The sequence below is a fragment of the Phalangium opilio genome, unplaced genomic scaffold (genome assembly GCF_054372755.1).
Source record: "Phalangium opilio isolate 3A_F unplaced genomic scaffold, DU_Popi_V2 ptg000079l_1, whole genome shotgun sequence".
NCBI lineage: Eukaryota > Metazoa > Arthropoda > Arachnida > Opiliones > Phalangiidae > Phalangium > Phalangium opilio.
The window spans coordinates 7,135,337-7,162,374 of record NW_028324187.1 but is presented as its reverse complement, the minus strand read 5'-3'; the positions used below and the strand labels follow the sequence as shown (position 1 = coordinate 7,162,374).

Sequence of the window (27,038 nt, the reverse complement as noted above, 5' to 3'; positions counted from 1 at the left end):
TTCATTATGTGTAAAAATTTTATTCAATTGAATTTTCAACTTTAAAATACAAAACATTAACTTAAGTCTAACTTATAAACGTTGTACATTCATGAATAAACAATAAAACCCAGACATTAATCCTCGAACCTAATTAGTCAGCCACCAATTTACTGGCGCGATTTCAGCAGTTAAACTACAAATGGTTGTCCCGCTCCAAGTTCCCGAAGTCGGGGTGCTGTCACCCTAAGACCCATGGAACTTAATATAAACACAACGATAGGTGTCATAGTGGATTCCCATGTCAGGATACGATTGGCAATATTAGCGTAGATCAAGTGAAATCCGAAAGCGTATCCTTCATCCAGACTTTCCAGGGTTGGTGGCTATAGAAGACAACAATTAGAAACACCTCTCATTAGGGAAATTTATGAAAAACCATTTTACAGGTGGCACGTCATATTGAGGTTCATATTCACGGGATAGACGGTAAGTTCTTAGTTCCTGGATCCGTTCCCGGCGAGCTTGCAAGTCTGCAACATAGAATTGAACACTCGTCATTGGGCGAATCCAGATCAACTGTATAGCTTTCGTGGCAAAGGCTTCCAATTCAATTTTGGTCCAAATGTAAACGGGACGAATGGGTCTCATCACGAACTCGTAAACCGGACTTAACCTGCTCAATTGTAACGGTTAATTTCACGTCATTAGTTAAAAAAATTAATAAAACTTGTACATACTTATCCATAAGAGCAACGGTTACTGTCCTAACTCTCCCGGTAATAGGTGAAACGACAACGGTAACTCTAGCTTTGACGTTATCAGTGTAGTCAAACACAACTTCAAGTACTTGGTCAGTTGGATGCGTTATGATGGGTAAGTTCGATTCAACCTTCTCTAACGCCTTGACTGCTAGGTCATCAGCAACACTTAGAACCTTGTTGACACCAATAGCTCTTGCCGGTCCCTCCAAATTCGATAGCAATGGCTTGGACTTGCCGTAGACGTAATTAACAGAACCTTCAGCCACGGATAGGGTCTTCCCAACAATGGGACATGACTGTTTCGAACGTTGGTAAGCTCGGGTTGACGATTCCAAGGCCGATGCCACAATGGGCAAGCTGAAGAAACGGTTGAGGAATTGGCTTCCTTGAGGTGCGGCTTCAACTTCCATGGTATCAACGAAAGACTAGCTACTAAACTAATACTGATTAAAATGTTGAAGATAAAACTGATAACTGATACCTCGACATAAATGTTCGCAGCTTTTATACTAAAATATGATATTTTTTAGGCGTTCTAAAACACAAAATTGGCCAACTAAAATATGTTAGCTAAATTAATTTTGGTCTAAAAATAATCTTAACTATCACATCTTATCCTTGTTCTACAGGCTATCATCTTCTTGGCAATTCTTGAAACCTAGTCAGTACCCAGTAAGTAAATTTCAAAAGAAAGAGCTACTTTTCAGTAGGGTATTATGTTGTGAGCCAACGTCAAATCTTCCTTTCAAGGCAATAGATCAATAAGGTCACTGATTTAGATCTTCATCAATAGAGTCGCATTAGAAACTTCCAACTTTTATACAAAAATAATTTAACCGGAAATATTTCTCCGAAATCTCCATTCACTGTTTTCGTTGGAATTAAAAACAACGTGGGTATTCTTTGCATATATAAGCGACTGGACACTGGTCAGTTATTCAGATAGCAACACGGTCAGGGTTCGAACCAAGACGTTCTTGTCTTGTAATGATATAAGAGAGCTCCGGTGACCATAACGAGTTTCACTCCATTACTTTTAAAACGATGGCATTTTCCAAATGTTTAACTTTATCAGTTTTAAATATTTTAAAAGCCTTTACTGTACAAATGCTGGTTCTTTCGTTAGTTTACGCTAGCGATGACGAAATCAGAGATTTGCAGGTTATAAGTTTCACCAATTTAGGATGCGCTGGAAAATATGATTCTGCCGAATTCGCAAGATTGGATAGAGTTTGCGAAGAATGCTACCAACTATACAGGGAACCAGAAATACATCAAATTTGCAGGTATCTTTATAGTTTATAAGATATGTTCACCATAAGTTTGTCACTGGTAACTTAGAAACTGGAGCTTGTCATGAAGTGAATGTGTGAGGTAGGTCGCAGATTCGAGGTAAAGCGACATACGCCTGGTGACTGGGGCGCTGTTAAAGGCTTTGTAATGCAGACTAAATAGGAACTAGATGGAACTTGGTCCTGCAAAATTAACCACCACCGAGTGTAGGACTTCAATTCAAGTCGCTTGTCGTTCTCGAACTAACTCGAGCTGTAAGTCTCTCAGTAGCATTACAAAGTATAGGAAGTGTCGTCATACTTATGGAAGGAACATATCTTATAAACTTATGATTAAAGGATGTTTATTGTGGATAAACTGAGTGGAAATTGCATATGTCAAGTTTATTACGGAGATACTGGCTCCTAACATTGATTGACAACCAAAACATGTTAATAATAACACAAGTGGAGTAAAACACATCAGCACGTAACTTAACGTTATCTTGCAGAAGTGTCTATTATTAAATGGGTAGAAGTGTGCATATGCTGGTGAAGTAAAGCTAGTTAGTCCACATGTGTTTACTCTCTGTTTTAGTAATCAATGAATGATGTTAACTAAATATTTCCCAGTAAAATCTGGCCATGAAAAAATTGTCTTTTTTGCAATGAAATATTCAATTTTAAAACACTTTTATTTGCAGGTCAAATTGCTTTAACAACAACGAAATCTGGCTTTGTTTGGGAGCGTTATTGCAATCGGCGGAACGTCAAAGATTAAAACCAATGGTGGAGAGCCTTAATGGAATAAACGAAGATGAATAATTCAACGACGACATAACTTAATAATAATTTAAAACGCTTTAAAAGTAATTTTATTTATTAAAAAAACAAAACAAAATATTGTTTAACTATATTTTATTCATTGGCATCGTTCAAGAGCTGAAAATAAAAAATAAATAAAAAACGCTTCGCAAATAAACATTCTTGTTTTATTTTAATGACTATTACAAAACTCCAGCATTAGAAACATTTTTACTAGGTATTCTTATTGACATAGTCCGTATTAGAGTTTAAACAATACACTAGTTAACTTGATTGAGGCAATCAAGGTAATTTACTCCAATTTAATTAACTCCGAAAACAGTTTTTGATTTTTTATGGGAACAGTTTGAATTGAATCCATATCGATTGCAAATTCGAACAAATGATTATCAGGATGGACAATTAGAACTTCTTGGTATTTCCCTTGAGTGGCGCATACCTGACATAGGCTGCCCTCTTTAATGGCTTCTTCGCCGTTAGCCTATCAAATAACCCGCGAGTCAAACACGTCATAAAATCTACAGAACCAATTAACTTTAAATGGCCCGAAATTCCCATTGAAACAACTGGGTTTCTTAATGCAAATACGTAACGAAACTACGACATTACTTACGAGTGTTAAATTGCCACGTGTCAGAACAAATTTCAATTTTGATCTGTCTAAAGTGACGTCACATTGGGAACAAACCCAGGATCGCACGTCAGTATGGAAAATAGGGTATTCGAACCTTTCCTACATGTGATCATAATATGGCTTTGTAAAAGTTTGAATAGGGGAATTTTGAACGTAGGAGTTGCAAATGGCGCTGTCGTTACAGACCCTTTTCAAAAGGTCAGGGGGGTCAAATGGTGTGTTGAGAACCTTCATGTCTTAACTGTCAAAGGCTTAGTAATACAGACTAAATAGATATGAAGATGGAAGTCCGGCAAAATTAACCACCACCGAGTGTATTAGGACTTCAATTCACGTCGCTTGTCGTTCTCGAACTAGTTATCTCGAGTACTGTAAGTCCATCTCAGTAGCATTACGAACAGTATAGGGAGTGTCACACTTATGGAAGGAACATATCACTTATAAACTTATGGTCCTATCAATGTTCAAGCGGACGATGCGACCCCCCCCCCGCCGTCTCTTTGAAAAGGGTCTATTCATTCAAAATTCGCAGCGACCCAAATTTATACCAAGAAGTGATATCTAGTTTAATACCAAGAAGTGATATCTAGTTTAATACCAAGAAGTGATATCTAGTTTATTAAGGAGAAGGTGTAAATTCGCGCCACATTTATAACCTAGCTTTATCTCCAGTCCAAACGTAGGTCCGGAGTTAATCCCCGCCGCCTCTAAATTACAACCAGCAGCATCTCATTGGTTCTTGAAAACTAACGTCAGCGCGACGCGAATGATAACGAAAATTACTTGTATTTTCCGACCAACTGAAGAGAGGCAGCGAAATAGCCCGACGGCCTCCTTTTAAGTCCCCCCTTGTATTTTGAAAGGGGGACTGGGACTTTGGCCTCGCGCGAATACTAAGGCATCTTATACCTTCTCTCTTATAAACTAGATATCACTTCTCGTTTGCAAGGTCTCCGTTATCGCTTCAACTTTTGACCATTCCATAACCCCTACATTCGCCACTCCCCAGTCCCAGTAAAATAGGCTTAGTTTAGTTGTTATCGGAACACTTACGCCAGCCCCGAGTAAGATGTAATACAAAGCGGAATTTAACAACAAGCATTTCTTAGCTCGAGTCGTGGCCACGTATAAAATGTTTAACTCGTTTTCACGGCTTTGATCTTCTTGGTCTAAACAAATAACCCAATAATACGCGTATGTCTTTATTTTTTGGCATTAAGTTTGATATTTTTTTTTCTTAAGATTTCGTATAGGCCTACTTTGTTGAAATTTTGGCAATTGTACAAATGGGTAACCCAATGTTGAGAAATCATCAGCCAACATGACCGTGTCAAATTCCATTCCTTTGGCTTTGTGAACGCTGCTGAAAACTACGTCTGACGTCGAAAAACGAAATAACAAAGTTATAATAACACGTGACGCTAAGCCTTGTCCATTGAAAATACATTAAGTGACCCCTATTTAAACGCTAATACTGAAAGCTTCTATAGTAGACACATACTTACGGACAGAATAATGACGTTATAACACAATATAAAAGAAATGAATCATAAATACAAAATTGTTAATTTTCTTTTGATAAGCCTTGCCCATTGAAAATACATTAAACCCCTATTTAAACGCCAATACCGAAAGCTCTTATAGTAGACACATACTTATGGACAGAATAATGACGTTATAATACAATTAAACAGACATTAATCGACGTCTATGTCAGTTATCAATCAATCAATGAAAGAAATATTAATTAAAATATTTTTGCTAAGCCTTGGCCATTGAAAATACATAACTGCCATTGCCAACCACCAGCACAATGGCGGCCTAGTCGTCTTACTTGCAGTTTTGATGTTACGTCCGCAATTCGACACGATCTTTTCGACATAACCAGGAATATTTTCTTTGTATTGTTCGACAAGTCGAATTTTCCCAGTCAACTCTACATCTTCAGCAGCATTAGCGTACGCTTTAAGCGCTAAAAAGCTGCGAAATTTTTGAATGAACCGATCGTTTATCACGACCTCATCTAAGAATCAAATTTATTTAAAAAATTATACACAATTAATAATAGCATAATTTCATAAGATATGTTGGCCTTCCATAAGTTTGTCACTGGTAACTTAGAAACTAGAGCTTGTCATGAAGTGATTGAGGTAGGTCATAGATTCGTGGTAAAGCGATCGGACATACGCCTGGTGACTGGGGCGCTGTCAAAGGCTTAGTATGTACAGACTAAATAGGAACTAGATGGAACTTGGTCCTGCAAAATTAATTAACCGAGTGTAGGACTTCAATTCTCGAACTAGTTATCTCGAGCTGTAAGTCTCTCAGTAGCATTACAAAGTATAGGTAGTGTCGACAAACTTATGGAAGGAACATATAAACTTATGATAATAGTTAGATAGTAAATCCACCTCGGGTTTTATCTTGATCTTCAAGCAATTTCAATTGATATATATCTGTAAGTTGTTTAAGGCCTTCTGTCCCTCCGTTAAAATATCCCCTAATATCCTTTGGTTCTCCGGGATTTAAGACTTTGAGACAAATCATTCTGACAGCTTCCTTAAACAAACTAGCATTGCTACGTCCCAAAATTGCCAATTGTCCGATGTGTTTTTGGTTGATAAAAGCTCGAAGAACAAATGGTTCTCGTATTAGTCAAACAAAGTTCCCTTATACATTAACCCTTACCGAATAAAATGGGCTGATCACACATTCAGATTGTTTAATTGTACACCGATTAAGTATTACGAGATTACTTACATTACGCAATTAAGTACCGTGTTAAACGGATTACGTCATAGTTACATCGTAATTACGAGTAGTGCGTCGATATTACGTAAAAAATATTGAATTTATGCCAAGATTACATCGCGATTTGTGCCACGACATTGTTAATACAACCAAGAAGTGATATCTAGTTTATTAGGAAGAACGTATAAGATGCCTAAGTATTCAAGCAAGTAGTCCCAGTCCCCCTTTCAAAATACAAAGGGGGGGGGCGTAAAAGGAGGCCGGGCTATTTCGCTGCCTCTCCTCAGTCGGAAAATACAAGTAATTTTCTTTATCATTCGCGTCGCGCTGACGTTAGTTTTCAAAAACCAATGAGATGGCTGCTGGTTGTAATTTAGAGGCGGCGGGGATTAACTCCGGACATACGTACGTTTGTTTGGACTGGAGATAAAGCTAGATTATAAATGTGGGGCGAATTTATACCTTCTCCCTAATAAACTAGATATCACTTCTTGATACAACTTTTGGAATACCGATTTTCCTGAGTTTTTTCCCCATAAACGGAGTTAAAACAACGTACGAGCATACGAGAATGTTCTTTAACAGTTGAAGCAACCCCTTCAGAGCAAACTTACTCAAACTACCTCAAAAATTTCCCTGATTTCCCTGAATTTTACTAAAAATTCTAAATTTCCAAAAGTTTTCCAGAATTTCCCTGTTTGTATAAACACTGCACGAAGATAACGGAGCATACATCACGTGTGAGCCGAGATTACAGCGGTATTACACGAATTACGAATATTACAATATGATTACGTAATTATGTCTGAACAAGTGTACGCGGATTACGCAAAAGTGTGATCAGATCAGCCCATCAACCGACTTAATTACTAACTCTCCAAACTTCAAAAAACTAAACCTACCTTTTTGCTTTCCACCGACTAAAGTTTGGCAACGCACTTTTTTAGTTTCGAATAAAATCGTGTTTGCGATGTAAGCAATTTCGGGACCGAATCGAAATGACTGTAACAATGTATTACTTATTGCCGGGGTTCAAAATTCAAGTACTAGGCAAAGACGTACTTGCGTAAGATAATAAACGTGGGTATGCTCAATGCTTTCCAAAGCATTTACGGCACCACGAAAGGCGTATATTTGTTGATTGGGGTCGCCCACAAAGATTTTAGGGACTTTCTGATTCAAAATGATGCTTAACATAGCCGGGTTACAATCTTGGGCTTCATCAATCAAAATACAATCGTAGCCCCGGTAAATTGGTTTCCGTAGTTGATGAAGTTTCAAATACCCATCATGCATCATTTTAACCTCAAAGTCATTCGGGTCAATCATACGCTTCCATATGGTTGTCGCGTCGTCAACCATAGCCTGAAATACCCCCTTACTTAATACTAGGTGGTCCATAAAGGGTGGTAGGGCTGAAGTACACAGTGATATACACGATTTTGAGTCTATTATGTTCTATACTTCTACGACCAGCCGATTTTGCTGTTATGATTAGTGTATGTGTTTCACGGATGACCCCTTAAAACAAGTTGGGAAACCAATTGAATAAACCTCTCCGAGTCGAGACGCAATTAAGAGCTTTTTTCTTAATTAAATTAATATAATTGATATTAATTATTTTAATAGTCATTAATTTAGATTAATTATTTTAATAGTCATTAATTTAGATTAATTATTTTAATAGTCATTAATTTAGATTAATTATTTTAATAGTCATTAATTTAGATTAATTATTTTAATAGTCATTAATTTAGATTAATTATTTTAATAGTCATTAATTTAGATTAATTATTTTAATAGTCATTAATTTAGATTAATTATTTTAATAGTCATTAATTTAGATTAATTCTAGTTAAATCGTTTTAAGAAACATAGCTATTGTCATAAGGAAATTATACTCTCTCTCTAAGGGCCCAAGATTCTATGTTACGGATGAAATGTATGTATGTCCGATTTGGTTAGCCATCCGTCTCATCTCAAGTGGTATAATAATTGTATAGCCTAAACAGTGGCCGAGCGCATTCGCTGCAGAGTAACCCGGCATTGAACATTTTTCCGTCCTTCAAAGATTTCTCACGACAGCTCTTCGTGATTTTTACTAAGCGCGAATTTACCTCTTGTGTCTGAGAGAACTGGGGGGTTCTGGAAATTCTCTTACTTATTTTTTCCCCTCAGTCCTTCCTCTCTCGCGTCTCGCCACTCGCCTCTCCGCCTGTTTTAGTTTGATTCCCAACCGCTTGGGAGCGTTATCTCAGACCACGACCGGCTTAGGATATCGGTCGTGGCTGATTTTGAAAATTATTTTTCTCTCCCGCGAATTTCACGAAAAATTCGGAAGGAGCCCCTATACAAAATCTACGTCACATCTAGCAGAACTAGATGTTTTTAATAATAGATGCGCTTGGGCCCTTAGAGAGAGAGTATAATTTCCTTATGCTATTGTTGTCGTTTGAATTCAAGCGTATGCCTCTTGAACAATATTTTGAATAAATGATAAGAAAACCCGCAATTGCGGAAATTGCCATTGGGAGGCTAGACTTTTTTTCGTAAACCCTAGCCGATCGCCGCGTAAATCTTAACCCTAACTATGATAATGGAGTAGAAGCTAAAATTGCTTTCTGTAAACACGTTTGCTTCTATTTGCCTACAGTAACTGCGAACGCGGTAACAGACACACACACACAGACAGACAGACACGTCCAGCGTATTACCTCTCCGTTACGACATCGTCACTTGTGCAGGGGGTAGGGCAAAATGTTATAGAACTATAGAACATTTCCGAGTCAAAATTAAATTCCCATAAAACCATCCCACTGTATGTACTTCAGTCCTTTAATTACCCTTTTTGAAACACAGTGCATAACAAATTACCAAACGATCCTGGTCATGAAAACCAATTTTGTTATTTTTTTCATTGTAAAAACTGGGAGCGTGTTTAATGGTGACTGTTTCATCAGCCGAATTAATAAATGTTTCGAAAGTTGTCAGAACCGCTCTTCGATAACGATCTAATTCGATCGCATTGGGATTTTGTCCTTTGCTACGTTTAGGACCTTCCAAATTTAATCTCTCCAAATCTTTGGGTTTCATCGAACCAATCGCGAATTTATAAACCTTCCTGACGTCAATTGATCGATAAGCCAATGAATGCGCCGTGCGACATTCGACATTACGTGGGAACAAAGTTTGTGCTTGATCGCAAACTGACCTACGATAATGGACAATGTACCTCGTTATGATAAGCAACAATTAAATTGGTAATGGGTGATAAATGTTAAGTACTTATTGAAAACGATGTTCAAGAATTTTAGCCCCGGACGTTTTTTCGTGTATTCGACTAATGTCGAGGTTTTACCAGTTCCGGCAAACGCGACAATTTTAACTATTTGATTTGGAGCTAGTTCGTGATTTATAATACGGATCTGTTGATTGGTTAGTCGTGTTCGTCCATCTCTAATAAATTGTAATTCATAATATATTTATGGGGTTAATTTGCAGACTCGAAATCGAAACTAGGGGTATCGATGTGTGACATCTTAGTTGACAATGCGCTCGTATTTAACTACAAATACTCTATCCTTTTTACATAATACATAGATTTGATTGGATGGGTTATAATAGACCTTTCCAACGTAAATAATGGGCTTGCCAAAGTTACCAACCCTCGGGATCGGGACGTACAAGGGGGTTGATACATTGCCATCAGTCTCTGCATGTGCACTCTCCTCACTCTCCTGTTACAAAGAGACTACTGCGTAGGCGCCAAAACGCAAGATGGAAGGCAGTTTTACCCCCTTAGTGAGTCTTTTCACTTCAATACCCCTAGCTAAGCCTTGCCCTAAGACAAATTGAAAATACCCGTATTTATCAATGCATTGTTGTCCGACATTACTCTGTCTCGCAATCTGCATATCTTTCTGGGTTCCAAACCACAAATTTTCGTATTGATACAAGGCATAATACAGCCGATAATGAATGCTAAAATCGATGGGGAATTTCATTTCAGGAGGTTAAATTTACCCCAGGAAATAAATTGTAATCTTACCCTTTCCCGGCTTTGTGTTTCAACGCGGCGTAATAAAAAATGCACGCCAAGTAATAAAAGCATTCCAATAAGTCATTTATATAACAGGAAGACTTTGAGTGCGTTAGCAGTTGTAATATTCGGCTAATATCCTCGAACGTATCTGATATCACTACAATGGCCGCGATAATGGCGTAAGGGTTGAGGTCATGGTCTGATTCGACCTCCGGGAACTCCTTTTTAACAAGCGTTAACGCTCCATTGTATTTGCGGTGATTTTTCAGATAACCAATCATTTGCGCGTTAGTTTCACATTTGGCTCGAGTATTTTTCTTTTCAAAAATAGCGATATCTTTGATAATCCCAAAAATAAGCTCTTCTGGGCAAACAATTTCGAGATCCTCCTCCACATACAGCGCAACATATTCAACGGCGTTTTGTCTGTGATCGATCTGAAAGCACTTCATTTTGTGATACCACTTTTTCCAAGGTACGAATTTTCCATCGCTTATAATGTCATTCCACTCCTGACAAACTAAGGCGGCGCTACTCAGTAACGTAGTCAGTGGTAATTGTCCAAATATCATTTCTTTCAATTCGATTGGAAGGTCATTAAAGTTTATCAGCGGTTTAGACGAAGACCCAGGGTTGTTCTTGTCTATTTCAGCAGTTTTAGAGTTTTTCACGCCAAAAAATCCAACATTATCTAATTCATCACTATCATCCGAGGATATTTCAATAACTTCATCTTTCTGATTTTGGCAGTTTGATATTTCAACCGCTAAACTCAATTTTTCCGGTATATAAGTTGGGGAACTATCTGGACTACTTTCATACGCACCTAAGTTTAAAGAATTGGACGTAACAGTGGTTTTTGAGCTAGAACTTAATTTAGCGGTAGTTGAAGTACCGCTAAATTTTACAGAAGGTAATTTAGGTTTGTAATTAGCGTCCTTATTATAATAATTAAAAAGGTTGTTTTTCTGCGCGGCTGGTTTAGCCGTTTTTTTACCACCCCTAGACCAATTAGAAGCTGAAGATTGTGGCGGTATTGAATAACTGCTAGAAGCGGTACTGCTCGCGATTGGTACTGAACTAGATGACTCAATACTATCACTAAAATTTGGTTGTTTTGAGCTAGAGGGTTTGAAATTATTACCAGATATCTGCGGTAATGAACTAGCTGATACAAATTCGTACTTTTGAATAGGGTTACTATTAAAATTGTTACCGCGAAAATTTCGCGAAGGGCCGGTACTATTTTGGCTGTAACTTTCGTCATCTGACGAGTTATTATGATCTTTATGATGAGATTTCTTCTTTTTCTTACGCGGGTACAAACCTTTATTTGGATCTGTGTTTTTAGCACTAGAGCTTGGTGCTTGCGTTGGATTGGTCAAGGATGCTGAACCTTGAGAAGCCAAATTTTGACACTGAACAGAGTCTAACTGTAATTTCCGTTTCTTAGGAAATGGTGCCGAACCCGAATTTGATGCCATTTTTAGAGTATTTAAATGTTTCTTAAACTCTGTGTCCACACAAACGTCACAGTTACGCGCGTCACAGTAGAATAAAACTGCGCGACTAAGCCTAATTTAGGCTTATTTTGATATTTGAAATTAAAAAGATACAGCGTTTAAACAATACTTCAGTCAAACCGTAACTAAAACCGAAAACTACACGAGAAAATGGTGATAAGACCGATTGCTGTAATTTGAATTCGTAGCAGTTGAGATACAAACGTCGTCTGCATCAAAACTAGAACGAAAACAGGGCTGTACATAAGGATATTTTTTTAGTAGTCACTGACTAGTGGGGGAAATATTGGGGGTATAAAAACAAGATGGTAAGGTAAGGTATATTTGCTTTACCACTAAATGTTTAGATCTATTAAAAATTAATTTTGAGACGCATGGTTTACGAATATTTGGGACATTTTTTTTACTAGTCAAGTTGACTAGTGAACCCCCAGATTTCGATTTATTTTAGTAGTCAAGGCATTTTTTTAGTAGTCAAATGCCTTGACTAGTGCCTTATGTAGAGCCTTGAACGAAAAAGGCGCAATAAATTCAATTCGTTCAGGAACTTCAATCAGAATAATCAAATTAAACCGTTGGCTTTTAAACATAACTAACAAAATAATAAGATTATTAAAACTGAACGCCTTGAAATATCGATTGATTTCGTCATATATGCGCTGGAAAGCAGTCTGGGAAATAAGGATATTTTTTAAACTAGTCCTCGGGACCAGTGACCCCCCTAGGGTCCGAAATAATAAACTGGTCTCTAAACTGGTCCCAGGCTTTGTTTTCTTATAGATTTGCAATTAATAAACTGGTTTTGGACCAGAGAAAGTGTGCTATTTCCCAGACTGCTGGAAAGTACGATTCTGCCGAGTTCGCCAGTTTGGATAGAGTTTGCGAAGAATGCTACCAACTTTACAGGGAACCAGAGATACATCAGATTTGCAGGGATCTATAATAGTTCATAAGATATGTTCACCATAAGTTTGTCACTGGTAACTTAGAAACTGGAGCTTGTCATGATGTCAGGGCCGGATTAAAGGGGGGCCGAGGGGGCACGGGCGCAACGCTTGTTGGGGGCGCATTAAACTATTCCCCCTTAGCGACATTTACTGTTCCGTTTTTTCCGACTTAAGGGGGCGCACACTATCTCGGCCCCCGGGTGCAAATATGCTTAAAGGGGCTGGCCGGAGCTGTTGGGGTGAAGGGGGGGTCAAACTGTTGGTTAGCATATTGCTTACCCGCCCACCGCGACGGTGGCGCCATTCCTTATGGCCAAAGAACTGGGTATTTTCCCCCTGAACTAAGGGCGGACTTCACCCCAACAACGCCGGTTAGCCCCTTTAATCCGGCCTTGCATGATTACGCTATAAAGCTAGCCATTCCACATGTGTTTACTCTTTGTTTTAGTAGCCAATCAATGTTATTAACTAAATATTTTCCAGTAAAATCTGTCTATGAAAAAATTTGTCCGTTTTGTAATGAAATATCCAATCTTAAACACTCTTTTATTTGCAGGTCAAACTGTTTTAACAACAACGAAATCTGGCTTTGTTTGGGAGCGTTATTGCAATCGGCGGAACGTCAAAGATTGAAAGTTTAAAACCAATGGTGGAGAGCCTTAATGGAATAAACGACGAAGAATAATTCAACGACGACATAAATTAATAATTTAAAACGCTTTAAAATTAATTTTATTTATTAAAAAAACAAAACAAAATAAAATATTGTTTAACTATATTTTATATTCAAGAGCTGAAAATAAAAATAAATAAAAAAAAAACGCTTCGCAAATAAACATTCCTCTTTTTATTTTAATGACTGTTATCAAACTTCAACATTAGAAACATATTTATTTTGTATACATATTGACATCATCTGTATTAGAGTTTAAACAATACACTAATTAACTTGATTGAGGCAATCAAGGTAATTTACTCCAATTTAATTAACTCCGAAAACAGCATTCGATTCACTTTGGGAGCGTTTTGAATATCGATTTCAAAATTTAACCTAACACCATCAGGATGGACAATTTCAAGTCCTTGGTGTCTCCCTATAGTGACACATTGCTGACAAAGGCTACCCTCTTTAATGGCTTCTTGGCCGTTAGCCTATCAAATAACCCGCAAATCAAACACGTCATAATATCTACAGAACCAATTGGCTTTAAAAGGAATGCGAAGAAGCTAAATGATTTGAAATACGTCACAGGCACCACGTGACGACAAGATACAAAGACTCCACATGGTGTGAGACAGGACAGTCCTTGTATTTCGCGAGATTTCAGCGCCAATTTCCTGTAGTGGTTATTTCCGAAATAAAACGAACTAAGGTTTTTTGAACCACGCCTCTATTTGGTCACGTGACTCTGACGTATTTCAAATAATTTTTAACCCACCCACCGATGCATACTTTACAGCCCGAAATTCCCATTGCAACAACAGGATTTCTCAAGTGCAAATACGTAACAAATCACGCGTAAACTAAGTTCATAACAACAACAGTACTTACGAGTGTTAAATTGCGACTTGTCAGAACAAATTTCACTCTTGACCTGTCTAAATTGACGTCACATCCGCAACAAACCCAGGATCGCACGTCCGTATGGAAAATAGGATATTCGAACCTTTCCTACATGTGATCATAATATGGCTTCATAAAAGTTTGAAAAGGGGAATTTTGAACGTATGAGTTGCAAATGGCGCTGTCGTAATTAACAGACCCTTTCTCAAAATGTCAGGGGGTCAAATGGTGTGTTGAGAACCTTTATGTCTTAACTGTCAAAGGCTTAGTACAGACTAAATAGGTATGAAGATGGAAGTAATGCAAAATTAACCACCGAGTGTAGCCAATCAATTCTCGCTTGTCGTTCACGAACTAGTTATCTCGAGCTCTAAGTCTCTCAGAAGCATTACGAATTATATAGTGTCAAACTTATGGAAGGAGCACATCTTATAAACTTATGGTCCTATCATTGTCCTGTCTTCAAGTAGACGATTCAAAATACGCAGCGATCCAAATTTATACCAAGAAGTGATATCTAGTTTATTAGGGAGAAGGTACAAATTCGCCCCACATTTCCAGCTTTATCTCCAGTCCAAACGTAGTAGGACCGGAGTTAATCCCCGCCGCCTCTAAATTACAACCAGCATCTCATTGCCGGGTTCTCGAAAACTCACGTCAGCGCGACGCGAATTACGTATTTTCCGACTGAGGAGAGGCGAAATAGCCCGGCCTCCTTTTACGTCCCCCCCCTTGTATTTTGAAAGGGGGACTGCAGGACTATGGCACGCCAATACTTAGGCATCTTATATCTTCTCCCTAATAAACTAGATATCACTTCTTGGTTGCACGGTCTCCGTTATCGCTTCAACTTTTGACCATTCCATAACCCCTACATTCGCCATTCCCCAGTCCCAGTAAAATAGGCTTAGTTTAGTTGTTATGGGAACACTTACGCCAGCCCCGAGTAAGATGTAATACAAAGCGGAATTTAACAACAAGCATTTCTTAGCTCGAGTCGTGGCCACGTATAAAATGTTTAACTCGTTGACAACGCCTTGATCTTCTTGGTCTAAATAAATGACCCAATAAAACGCGTACGTCTTTATTTTTGGTATTAAGTTTGATTTTTTTTTCTTATTTCGTCGTATAGGCCTACATTTTAGATGTTTTTGCATGTTTTGTACTAATGGGTAACCCTCTATTGAGAAATCATCAGCCAACATGACCGTGTCAAATTCCAATCCTTTGGCGTGGTGGACGGTGCTGAAAACTACGTCTGACGTCGAAAAAAAAAAATAACAAAGTTAACTTATAATAACACGTGACGCTAAGCCTTGTCCATTGCAAATACATTAAGTGACCCCTATTTAAACGCTAATACTGAAAGCTCCTATCGTAGACACATACTTACGGACAGAATAATGACGTTATAACGCGATATAAAAGAAATTAATCAACGTCTGTCAGATATTAATAAATGCAAAATTAATTACAATATTTTTTCTAAGCCTTGCCCATTGAAAAAACATTAAACCCCTATTTAAACGCTAATACTGAAAGCTTCTATAGTAGATACATATTTATGGCAAGCATAATGACGTTATAATACAATTAAACAGAAATTAATCGACGTCTATGTCAGTTATCTATCAATCAATCAAAGATTAATTAAAATATTTTTCTTAAGTCTTGGCCATTGAAAATACATATATTTTCGACTAACTGCTATTGCCAACCACCAGCACAATGGCGGCCCAGTCGTCTTACTTGCAGTTTTGATGTTACGTCCGCAATTTTCGAGGATCGTTTTGACATAACTAGGAATATTTTCTTTGTATTGTTCAACAAGTCGAATTTTTCCATTCAACTCTACATCATCAGCAGCCATAGCGTACGCTTTAAGCGCTGAAAAGCTGCGAAATGTTCGAATGAACTCATCCTTTATCACGACCTCATCTAAGAATCAAATTTATTTGAAAATTATACACAATTAATAACAGCATTAGTTCATAAGATATGTTGGCCATAAGTTTGTCACTGGTAACTTAGAAACTGGAGCTCGTCATGAAGTGAGTGAGGTAGGTCATAGATTCAGGGTAAAGCGAAGGCCTGGTGAGGCGCTTCTGTCAAAGGCAGACCAAATAGGACCTAGATGGAAGTCCTAGCTGCAAAATTAATTAACCGAGTGTAGGACTTCAATTCTCGAACAAGCTCGAGCTGTAAGTCTCACAGTAGCATTACGAAGTATTGGAAGTGTCATACTTATGGAAGGAACATATCACTTATAAACTTATAATAACAGTTAAACAGTAATCCACCTCGGGTTTTGTTTTGATCTTCAAGCATTTTCAAATTATAAATATCTGCAAGTTTTCTAAGCCATATTTTGCCGAAAAAATATGGCAAAATATTCCTTGGTGCTATGGGATTGAAACTTTTGAGACAAATCATTCTCACAGCCTCCTTAAACAAACCAGCCTCGGTACGTGCCAAAATTGCCAATTGTCCGATGTGTTTTTGGTTGATAAAGGCTCCAAGAACAAATAGTTCTCATATTAGTCAAAGTAGCCTTACCGAATGAAATGGGCTGATCACATTCGGATTGTTTAATTGTATACCGATTAAGCATTACGAGATTACTCGCATTACGCAATTAAGTACCGTGATTAAGCAGATTACATCATAGTTACATCGTAATTATGAGGAGTGCGTCGATATTACGTAAATATATTGAATTTATGCCAAGATTACATCGCGATTCGTGCCACGACATTGTTAATACAACCAAGAAGTGATATCTAGTTTAATAGGGAGAAGGTATAAGATGCCTATTGCCTAAGTATTCGCGCGCGCCATAGTCCCAGTCTCCCTTTCAAAATACAAGGGGGGCGGGGCGTAAAAGTAGGCCGGGCTATTTCGCTGCCTCTCCTCAATCGGAAAATACGTAATTTTCGTCACTCGCGTCGCGCTGACGTGAGTTTTCAAGAACCAATGAGATGCTGCTGGTTGTAATTTAGAGGCGGCGGGGATTAACACCGGACCTACGTTTGGACTGGAGATAAAGCTGGAAATGTGGGGCGAACTTATACCTTCCCCCTAGTAAACAAGATATCACTTCTTGATAAAATTTTGGAATACCGACTTTCCTGAGTTTTCCCCATAAACGGAGTTAAAACAACGAGAATGTTCTTTTATAGTTGAAGCAACCACTTCAGAGCAAACTCACTCAAAACTCAAAAACTTGGCTGATTCCCATAAGGTTTTCAGAATTTCCCTTGTATGAACACCGCACGGAGACTACAGAGTATACATCACGTGTGAGCCGAGATTACATCAGTATTACAAGAATTACGAATATTACAATATGATTACGTAATTATGTCGAACCGAACTAGTGTACGCGGATTACGCGAAGTGTGATCAGATCAGCCCATCAACTAACCCTCCAAACTTCAAAAATCCCAAACCAACCTTTTTGCGTTCCTCCGACTAAAGTTTGACTACGCGCTCTTTTTTGAGTTTCAAATAAAATTGTATTTGCGACGTAGGCAATTTCGTAACCGAATCGAAATGACTGTAACAATGTATTACTTATTGCCGGGGTTCAAAATTCAAGTACTAGGCAAAGACGTACTTGCGTAAGATAATAAACGTGGGTATGCTCTATGCTTTCCAAAGCATTTACGGCGCCACGAAAGGCGTATATTTGTTGATTGGGGTCGCCCGCAATGATTTTGGGGACTTTCTGATTCAATATGATGCTTAACATAGCCGGGTTACAATCTTGGGCTTCATCAACCAAAATACAATCGTAGCCCTCGTAACTTGGTTTCCGCAATTGATGAAGTTTCAAATACCCATCATGCATCATTTTGACCTCTAAGTCATTCGGGTCAATCATACGTTCCCATATAGTTGTTGCGTCGTTAACCATAGCCTGAAAAGCCCCTTACTTAATACTCGGTGATCCATTAAGGGTGGTACTGGTAGGGCCGAAGTACACATTGATTTACTCGAGTCGATTTTGAGTCTAAAATGTTCTATACTTCTATGACCAGCCGATTTTGTCACAATGGGGACACCGCCTAAAAAAGTTGCGATTTGTGTTTTACGGATGACCCGTTAAAACAAGTTGGGAAAGCAATTTTATAAACCTCTCCTTGTCGATGCGCAATCTTAAATAATTAAATAAATATAAAGGGTATTAATAATTTTAATCGTCATTAATTTACAAAATTCTAGTTAAATCGTTTTAAGAAACAGCTATTGTTGACGTTTGAATTCAAGCGTATGCCTCTTCAACAATTTTTGGAAATTCAGGGTATATAAGGCGATTGATTCACGATAAATGATAAGAAAACCCGAAGTCCTACTTCTTAATCCTAACGATGATAATGGAGTATGAGCTAATATTGCTTTCTGCGGACCCGTTTGCTCGGATTTGACAACTGCCAACGCGGTGACAGACACACAGACAGAAACGTCCAGTGTAATACCTCTCCGTGACGTCATTGTCACTTGTGCAGGGGGGGGGGGTAGGGCAAAATGTTATAGAAATACAGAACATTTTCGACTCAAAATTGATTTCCCGTAGAACTAATTCTACTGTATGTATGTACTTCAGTCCTTTAATTGCGCTTTTTGAAACACCGTATAAAAAAAAATTACCAAACGATCCCTCTTGCGAAAATCAATTTCCTTATCTTTTTCATGGTAAGAACTGGGAGCGTGTTTAATGGTGACTGTTTCATCAGCCGAATTAATAAAATTTTCTAAACTTTTCAAAACAGCTCCTCGATAGCGATCTAATTCAACCGCATTGGGATTTTGTCCTTTCCTATGTTTAGGACCTTTCAAATTTAATTTCTCCAAATCTTTGGGTTCCATTAAAAAAATCTCGTATTTATGAACGTTCTCGACGTTAATTGCGTCATAAGCCAATGAATGCGACGTACGACATTCGACATTAGGGGGGAAAATCGTTGTTGGTTGATCGTAAATTGACCTACGATAATGACAATGTACCTCGTTATGATAAGCAACAACTAAATTGGTAATAGCCAGACCTATCGAAAACAATTTTCAAGAATTTCAGCCCCGGACGTTTTTTGGTGAATTCGACTAAAGTCCAGGTTTTACCGGTTCCGGCATAACCAACAATTTTAATGACTTGATTTGGAGCTAATTCGTGCTTTATGATACGTGTCTGTTGACTGGTTAGACGCGTTTCCTCATCTCTAATACATTGAAATTCATAATATATTTATGGGGTAATTTGCAGACTCGGTAACTAGGGGTATCGATGCGTCAGACAATGTCATAATAGTGAACGGATTACCATCTTATCTTACAAGATTTATAGTTTCGCCCTCGCGTATAACGACACCCACTTAGCCTTTTTACATATGCATAGATTTGTGATTGGATGGGTTATAATAGACCTTTCCAACGTAAAAAAGGGGGCTTGCCAAAGTTACCAACCCTCGGGATCGGACGTACATTGCCATCAGTCTCTGCATGGGCACTCTCGTGATACAAAGAGACTACTGCGCAGGCGCCAAAAAGCAAGATGGAACGCAGTTTTACCCCCTTAGCGAGTCTTTCACTTCAATACCCCTAGCAAAGCCTTGCCCTAAGACAACAACAAGATAATAACAAATACCCGTATTCATAAATGTATTGCTCTCCAACATTACTCTGTATCGCAATTGGCATATCGTTCTGGGTTCCAAACCACGAATTTTCGTAATGATATATGGCATAATACAGCCTATAATGAATGCTAAAATCGATGGGGAATTTCATTTCAGGAGGTTAAATTTACCCCAGGAAATAAATTGTAATCTTACCCTTTCCCGACTTTGTGTATCAACGCGGCGTAATAATAAATGCACGCCAAGTAATAGAAGCATCGCAAGATATCATTTGGATTACAGGAAGACTTTGAGTGCGTTAGCAGTTGTAATATTCCGCTAACATCCTCGAAAGTTTCTGATATGGCTACAACAGCCGAGATAATGGCGTAAGCATTTAGGTCATGGTCTGATTCGACCTCTGGGAACTCCTTTTTAACAAGCGTTAATGCTCCATTGTATTTGCGGTGATTTTTCAGATAACCAATCATTTGTGCGTTAGTTTCACGTTCAGCTCGAGTATTTTTCTTTTCAAAAATACCGATATCTTTAATGATTCCAGAAATAAGCTCTTCTGGGCTAATAATTTCGAGATCCTCCTCTACATACATCCCAATATATTCAAGGGCGTTTTTTCCGCAACTGCTCGGATGGCGCTTTATTTTGTGATACCACTTTTGAGAACGTTGGAAATATTCATCGCTTATGATTTCATTCCACTCCTTACAAACTAAGGCGGCGCTACTCAGTAACGAAGTCAGTGGTAATTGTCCAAATATCATTTCTTTCAATTCGATTGGAAGGTCATTAAAGTTTATCCGCGGCTTAGATGGAGACCCAGGGTTGTTGTTGTCTATTTCAGCAGTTTTAGAGTTTTTCACGCCAAAAAACCCAACATTATCTAATTCATCACTATCATCCGAGGATATTTCAATAACTTCATCTTTCTCATTTTGGCAGTTTGATATTTCAACCGCTAAACTCAATTTTTCCGGTTTATAAGTTGAGGAACTATTTGGACTACTTTCATAAGCACCTAAATTTAAAGAATTGGACGTAACAGTGGTTTTTGATCTAGAATTAAACTTAGCGGTAGTTGAAGTACCGCTAAATTTAACAGAGGGTAATTTAGGTTTGTAATTAGCGTCCTTATTGTAATAATTAAGAAGGTTGTTTTTCTGCGCGGCTGGTTTAGCCGTTTTTTTACCACCCCTAGACCAATTAGAAGCTGAAGATTGTGGCGGTATTGAATAACTGCTAGATGCGGTATTTTCTTTTCGCGGGCTCGCGATTGGTACTGAACTAGATGACGCAATACTATCACTAAAATTTTGTGGTTTTGAGCTAGAGGGTTTGAGATTATTACCAGACATCTGCGGTAATGAACTAGCTGATACAAATTCGTACTTTTGGATAGGGTTACTATTAAAATTGTTACCGCGAAAATTCCGCGAAGGGCCGGTACTATTTTAACTGTAACTTTCGTCATCTGACGAGTTATTATGATCTTTATGATGAGATTTCTTCTTTTTAATACGCGGGTACAAACCTTTATTTGGATCTGTGTTTTTAGCGCTAGAGTTTGGTGCTTGCGTTGGATTGGTCAAAGATGCGGAACCTTGAGACGCCAAATTTTGACACTGAACAGAGTCTAACTGTAATTTCCGTTTCTTAGGAAATGGTGCCGAACCCGAATTTTGACACTGAACAGAGTCTAACTGTAATTTCCGTTTCTTAGGAATTGGTGCCGAACCCAAATTTTGACACTGAACAGAGTCTAACTTTAATTTCCGTTTCTTAGGAAATGGTGCCGAACCCGATTTTGATGCCATTTTTAGAGTATTTAAATGTTTCTTAAACTCTGTGTCCACACAAACGTCACAGTTACGCGCGTCACAGTAGAATAAAACTGCGCGACTAAGCCGAAAACTACACGAGAAAATGGCGTTAAGACCGATTGCTGTAATTTGAATTCGTAGCAGTTTTTATACAAACGTCGTCTGCATCAAAACTAGAACGAAAAAGGCGCAATAAATTCGATTCGTTCAGGAACTTCTATCAAAATAATCAAATTAAGCCGTTGGCTTTTAAACACAACTAACATAATAATAAAATTATTAAAACTGAACGCCTCAAAATATCGATTGATTTCGTCATATATTTGACCCAATTTACCCATATTTCCCAGAAAAAAGTACCTTGAAGTACATTCAATCGATTTTTTACCATTTAACCTCAATTTACTAAAGGTTCCTACTAAAATAGTAATTTAAAAAGGTATTGTTAATGTTTAAAACTTACAAATACTCTCGGTAACTAAAAAATTACAATGGAAGCCGAAGAAACTGGTATGTAAACAAACAACGCTAATATTTGACAAACCAAGGCTTACACGTACAGTTAGTGGTACCATTGGCATTACCATATGCAATAATTAAATATAAATTTCGTTAATATAAGCTAGTGTTTGCAAATTACATATTTACACCGTTATCACACACTAAAATCGGTTTATTTCACTTAAAAAATGTTTAGAAATGCCTAGTGCAGATGTTCCAACAAATTTGGTACCATGTTCAGTTTGTGGGCGAACATTTCGACCAGAGGCATTGGTAAGTTGATAAATTTGTTTTAAATGACATAAAAACACTGCGATTTAAGTGTAAAACATTGTAGGAACGTCACGAAAAAATCTGTCAAAAAAATTTGACCAAAAAACGGAAGGTTTATGATTCATCTAAAAAACGTGCTGAGGGAACTGAGCTAGAATCATTACCGAAAAGTAGAATCCCTGATCATAAAGTGAGTTACTTTAATAAGGGATAGATTTAATTTTAGAAGTAGGAATGGAGAACAGAGTAATGTGAGCTCGCGTCAAAGTCCTGGACCCCCTTCCACGGGACGGGGGGGGGGTATGAAAGAAGAGGCGGGGGGTCATAGCGACAGAGGTAAAAAGGAATTACGTATTTATCGCCGTTCCCGTCAGCAACGTCATCAAAACGTAGTTTAAGTGAGCCAATAAGATAATTTAAACTTTTCGTTACGTGTTGGAGGGAGGGGGGGGGCTATTAGTCGGACTGAAGTAAATACTAACCGTTCTCCATTCCTACTTCTAAAATTAAATCTATCCCTGCTTTAATTAAACTAAGTAAATTAACGGGTTAATGTTGTAAAAATATGCAAATAGAAAGAGAAACCGAAACCAAAGTCAAATTGGCGTGAAAAACATCAAGAATTCATTCAAGCTATTTGGGCAGCAAAAGGAGTGCCTGGTGATGAGGATGATGTTGAAATTAAAGGGACTTCCAAGCAGATAACGGTACCAGTTGGTAAGTGTCGTTTCAGCTAACATAATATCTGTTATATACTTTTCAGCAAAACAACAGCATTCTTCTGAACAAAATTAATCTTCACTAGGTTATGTTCAGTGTCCATCGTGTGGTCGAAACTTCAACGAACGCGCTGCGGATCGACACATATCTTGGTGCAAAGAACAAAAAACCCGAATCGCTAAAAGTCCCAGTAGTAACGACGCTTCGGAACGACTTAAAGCTCGAACAAAAGTGAGTATCATTTCAAATTCCTCATAGAAATGAAATTACTTTATGTCTAGCGTTGATAAGATTTGGATTTATACTAATATATTTCTTTGGCAGTACCGAGCACCACTTCCAAGTAAATCTTCAGCAAAATCCGAGAAAAAAGTTCCTGAATCACGTCAAATACCCAAAACCCCAGCGGAAATTGAAGTTAAAAGCGACTTACCGCCTAAAAAGGCAATTGCAGTTCCGTCTGATAAGAACAACAACGTAAAAAGGAATGGAAACATAACTCAGCCTTTAAAAACAAACAGGAAAGTTATCGCTAAACCGTTAACGAAAGCCCAGCAAAAGGACAGAACATCTCCCGATAAGAATCATGTGGTAAAGAAATATCCGCAGCAAAAGTACGACAACTCGACAAGCGCTTATAAACAATCGCTGATGTTGAAACCAGCTGCGGAAAAAGCGTCATTGACGTCCAGAAATATCATGAAATTTAAGGAGAAGTTTCCAAACCATATTCACAGGTATTTAATGGAGTTTAAGTGTCCATTTCGACGCCATTTGCAAATATGATTTGGAATCTGTTTCGTTGTTCATTTCATTAGGAATTTTATGGTCGATCAACCTGATGACGAATTTCAGCAAGATTTGAGAGATTTACTACGAAACAACACCGTTTTTTCTAAAGCACCGCGTACTGTTCCAGGTGTCAGGACAGGTGGAAATAATCAGACCAACGAAGTCAGCAATCGGAACGTCTATAAGTCAGTCACTTCAGAGTTTTTAGCATCCATTATTAACTTTGTGTTTTGCAAAGTTTTGTCGATGTTTTGCACAAATTTATTTAAATGTTGTCTATTTATGTTATTAAAATATTTGCACTTAATTTTTTTGTGTCATTGATTTGATTAAAATGAGTTTTAAATTAATTTGTTTAATTAACTATAATTAATTAAACTTTAGTCCTGAAACTTAATTTGTGCATAATTTTCAGAAACAACAATGAAATGACGGACATGCAAGTGCTTCAAGACAGAATGAAAGAACTCGGAACTAGTTTTCGAAATGGCAATGTTGATTTTGATATGAGGTAATTAAATACATTGTTTTTTTTTTGCTGTTTCGATCCCCAGTGTTGCCAGACGGTAATTAAAAATGTAATCGGGGTTAATTACAGCTGGGCCAAGAAACTAAGTCATTGGGATACAAGAGGGGCTACAGATAACATGCCTCAGATCGGCAGCAGCGACAATACGTCATACGGTAATCAAAATACCGATCCTTGGGCCCCAGTATCGGCTGATGAAACGAGAGTCAGCACTGGTAATAGTAGTAGTGGTAGCGATAGCACTTTACCCCCTATAAGCCGCGGTAGTAGTGGTTCCGATGTTGGGAACCGTTTACCGCGGTTTTGCCATCAATGTGGCACAAAATACCCTTTAACTGTTGCAAAATATTGCTGCGAATGTGGAGCTAGAAGAGTCGCGAATGCCGCAGCCGCCATAACTTGAGGAATTGTTCACGTTTTTTGACTAAATCATTAGAAAGTTGTCCCTAACACTCAAGAACATATTCAGGATACGATAAGAACATCAAAGTGTAGCTTAGTCTGATACTACGAACTTTCTAGTGACGTCACATCCTCCTATCTCTTACCACGGTTTTTGGCAACCATATTGGAAGTTGTCAGCTCGGGCCACACGATTTAGACAACCTTTATTGATGTTCCATTCCCGTAGGTTCTCCCCTATCCTCTACAGAGCTATCTTAGAAGACTTAGGGTGACGTCACCCATGCTATTTGCCCATAGAACCAATAAGGTACCAAACATGGCCGTCCACCGCCAAAGCTAAGCTCATGACGTTTCACCTAGGCCCTGACGTCACAACTGAGATTGGTACCTATTGATGTCCTGTTCCCGTAGCTCCTCCCCTATCAGTACCATTCTATAGAGCTATCTTAGAAGACTTAGGGTGACGTCACCCATGCTATTTGCCCATAGAACCAAAAAGGTACGAAACATGGCCGTCCACCGCCAAAGCTAAGCCCATGACAACTAAGATTGGTACCATGATCTTCTAGTTTTGAATATAATTGGTACCGTTCCTTTCTAGTTAACCCTTAAAAATGTTCCCAGCGCCATCTTGAGTTTACAAGCTTCAAGACAAATTAATTTTATCCAATAGAGGGCGCCAGTAAATTCCAAAGGCAAAGACTCCTCCCCTCAATACACGAAATCAACAAACATTCCCTCACTTCGGCGTTCTTACTCTATCCTAAATATGTTCTTGATAATTTACACTTTTAGACTTAAATTTAATCGTAGTTTTTAACATTTTGACTTATTAATATAATATTAATGTTACCAGTAATATTCTAGTCATTTCTAAAACACCCCTTGTCATATAATTACTTAAGATTGTGATAAATTAAATATTGTAAACTGCACATTAACGTTAGTTTCTTCGGGTGCTAATTAGTTTAAGTATTGAAATTAGGTAACTAATTTACAGTAATGGAAATTACCTTTACACAAAAATGTGCAATACGTAATTAGTAATATATACTACGAACTAATTAAAAGCTATTGAAGTTTTAAAGAAATTAAATTTTGTAAATTGTTGAATTTGAAACTTAATAAAATACCCACTGGGAAGACCGTAAACCATTTTGCGTTTATTTCTAACTTAATTAACGAATTAGGTATTGAAATTAATCACCTACCGAGACAAAAGAAGACAAAGAAGACGAAGTAGGCTTCAACACAAACTGCGCGTCATGGCGACATGCCGAGATTCACGAAACAACACAAAGGAATGGAATTTTCTAGTCTGATCTGCGCTAGAGCACGCATGGAGCACGGAGCTGTATGGCTAGAGTCAGGCGCTAAAATGGCGGGAAGGCATCAAGGCAGATGATTGGCTGTCCAAATTTCTTCTCTTTTGCGTGATCGAGTCGGCTATTGCTAAGTCTCAAGTCTGCCATAGACTATTTCGGAAATTACATACTGAGAAACCAACCTACAGGGGCGAGGCCACAATTGGGGTAATACCCCTCGCAATAAGAAGAGACGCCAGACGGAGCCCGAGTTCACTACACGCGGGAGGCTAGCTTACGCACTGCCATTAATGGTGCTTTCTTGGCGCTAGTGAGGATACCCAACGGCGGCTTCGCCCCTGTATGATGATTTCTCGGTATGTAATTTTACGAAATGGTCTATATAATTTCCGTTTGTGTGAGAATGTGTGAGAGTGAGACCAGCGTGGGAAATAAGGCGGTGGCGCAGGGCAAATGACCAGTTTAAAAATTGCCTGGACCAGTTTAAAAATTAAATCGGGATTGGGGTCGGTGGTCCACGGGACCACTAAGAACATTCAAGGGCAAACAGGGTACAGACATTAACTGAGCTATTTTAATTACCCACTTCTTTAGTTTAGCAGACGACGCGCCCTAGTCAATGGTCATGAACCAGTTTATTTATTTCAGGCCAGGGGGGTCGCTTGCCAAATAAATGTCCAGTTTTAAAAAAACCTTATTTCCCACCCTGTGTGAGACTGTCACTGCTAAGCCTTTGTTTC

At 38.2% G+C, this 27,038-nt stretch overlaps 4 protein-coding genes across 9 annotated transcripts; 1 reads left to right on the top strand and 3 right to left on the bottom strand.

The window, feature by feature from the left end:
• LOC149654573 (uncharacterized) lies at window positions 1-2,864 on the bottom strand. Its single transcript, XM_089846142.1, has 3 exons — window positions 720-2,864; window positions 427-655; window positions 1-365 (listed from the first exon to the last, which is right to left on the bottom strand). The coding sequence occupies exons 1-3, from the start codon at window positions 1,151-1,153 to the stop codon at window positions 171-173; spliced, it is 858 nt and encodes a 285-aa protein (XP_089702268.1). The 5' UTR covers window positions 1,154-2,864; the 3' UTR covers window positions 1-170.
• Window positions 2,865-2,984: 120 nt separating this feature from the next.
• LOC149654570 (F-box DNA helicase 1-like) lies at window positions 2,985-26,950 on the bottom strand. Of its 2 annotated transcripts, XM_089846134.1 has the most exons (14): window positions 26,185-26,950; window positions 11,594-12,009; window positions 10,273-11,092; window positions 10,086-10,205; window positions 9,510-9,680; window positions 9,099-9,435; window positions 7,287-7,589; window positions 7,127-7,226; window positions 5,885-6,100; window positions 5,308-5,496; window positions 4,733-4,849; window positions 4,527-4,642; window positions 3,453-3,572; window positions 2,985-3,320 (listed from the first exon to the last, which is right to left on the bottom strand). In XM_089846134.1, the coding sequence occupies exons 2-14, from the start codon at window positions 11,748-11,750 to the stop codon at window positions 3,132-3,134; spliced, it is 2,955 nt and encodes a 984-aa protein (XP_089702260.1). In that variant the 5' UTR covers window positions 11,751-12,009; window positions 26,185-26,950; the 3' UTR covers window positions 2,985-3,131. The 2 variants fall into 2 exon arrangements, with proteins under 2 accessions (XP_089702260.1, XP_089702259.1); XM_089846133.1 differs by having other exon boundaries at window positions 10,273-12,009.
• On the bottom strand, window positions 13,561-21,747 carry LOC149654572 (F-box DNA helicase 1-like). 5 transcript variants are annotated; one of them, XM_089846136.1, is made up of 12 exons: window positions 21,465-21,747; window positions 20,132-20,951; window positions 19,945-20,064; window positions 19,349-19,519; window positions 18,951-19,287; window positions 17,917-18,219; window positions 17,754-17,856; window positions 16,601-16,813; window positions 16,050-16,238; window positions 15,236-15,558; window positions 14,289-14,408; window positions 13,561-13,888 (listed from the first exon to the last, which is right to left on the bottom strand). In XM_089846136.1, the coding sequence occupies exons 1-12, from the start codon at window positions 21,745-21,747 to the stop codon at window positions 13,709-13,711; spliced, it is 3,162 nt and encodes a 1,053-aa protein (XP_089702262.1). In that variant the 3' UTR covers window positions 13,561-13,708. The 5 variants fall into 5 exon arrangements, with proteins under 5 accessions (XP_089702262.1, XP_089702263.1, XP_089702265.1 ...); XM_089846137.1 differs by having other exon boundaries at window positions 15,236-15,351; window positions 15,439-15,558; window positions 20,132-21,603; XM_089846139.1 differs by lacking the exon at window positions 21,465-21,747 and having other exon boundaries at window positions 20,132-20,462; window positions 20,525-20,665.
• LOC149654571 (zinc finger C2HC domain-containing protein 1A-like) lies at window positions 21,919-26,125 on the top strand. The gene is made up of 9 exons (XM_089846140.1): window positions 21,919-22,263; window positions 22,451-22,527; window positions 22,592-22,717; window positions 23,103-23,244; window positions 23,333-23,478; window positions 23,572-23,984; window positions 24,066-24,224; window positions 24,455-24,550; window positions 24,638-26,125. The coding sequence occupies exons 1-9, from the start codon at window positions 22,245-22,247 to the stop codon at window positions 24,969-24,971; spliced, it is 1,512 nt and encodes a 503-aa protein (XP_089702266.1). The 5' UTR covers window positions 21,919-22,244; the 3' UTR covers window positions 24,972-26,125.
• Window positions 26,951-27,038: the final 88 nt, after the last annotated feature.

Coding starts and splice junctions, on each gene's coding strand:
- LOC149654573 (XM_089846142.1), bottom strand. CDS start 1,153: ATGGAAGTTGAAGCCGCACCTCAAGGAAGCCAATTCCTCAACCGTTTC. Junction 656..719: donor ACCGTTGCTCTTATGGATAA/GTATGTACAAGT, acceptor ACAATTGAGCAG/GTTAAGTCCGGTTTACGAGT. Junction 366..426: donor CTCAATATGACGTGCCACCT/GTAAAATGGTTT, acceptor TGTCTTCTATAG/CCACCAACCCTGGAAAGTCT.
- LOC149654570 (XM_089846133.1), bottom strand. CDS start 11,750: ATGGCATCAAATTCGGGTTCGGCACCATTTCCTAAGAAACGGAAATTA. Junction 7,227..7,286: donor ACGTTTATTATCTTACGCAA/GTACGTCTTTGC, acceptor ACATTGTTACAG/TCATTTCGATTCGGTCCCGA. Junction 5,497..5,884: donor AGATCAAGATAAAACCCGAG/GTGGATTTACTA, acceptor TTTGATTCTTAG/ATGAGGTCGTGATAAACGAT.
- LOC149654572 (XM_089846135.1), bottom strand. CDS start 21,288: ATGTCTGGTAATAATCTCAAACCCTCTAGCTCAAAACCACAAAATTTT. Junction 16,239..16,600: donor AGATCAAAACAAAACCCGAG/GTGGATTACTGT, acceptor TTTGATTCTTAG/ATGAGGTCGTGATAAAGGAT. Junction 15,559..16,049: donor ACGTAACATCAAAACTGCAA/GTAAGACGACTG, acceptor TTTCGACGTCAG/ACGTAGTTTTCAGCACCGTC.
- LOC149654571 (XM_089846140.1), top strand. Junction 22,718..23,102: donor GTAGAATCCCTGATCATAAA/GTGAGTTACTTT, acceptor ATATGCAAATAG/AAAGAGAAACCGAAACCAAA. Junction 23,479..23,571: donor GACTTAAAGCTCGAACAAAA/GTGAGTATCATT, acceptor TTTCTTTGGCAG/TACCGAGCACCACTTCCAAG.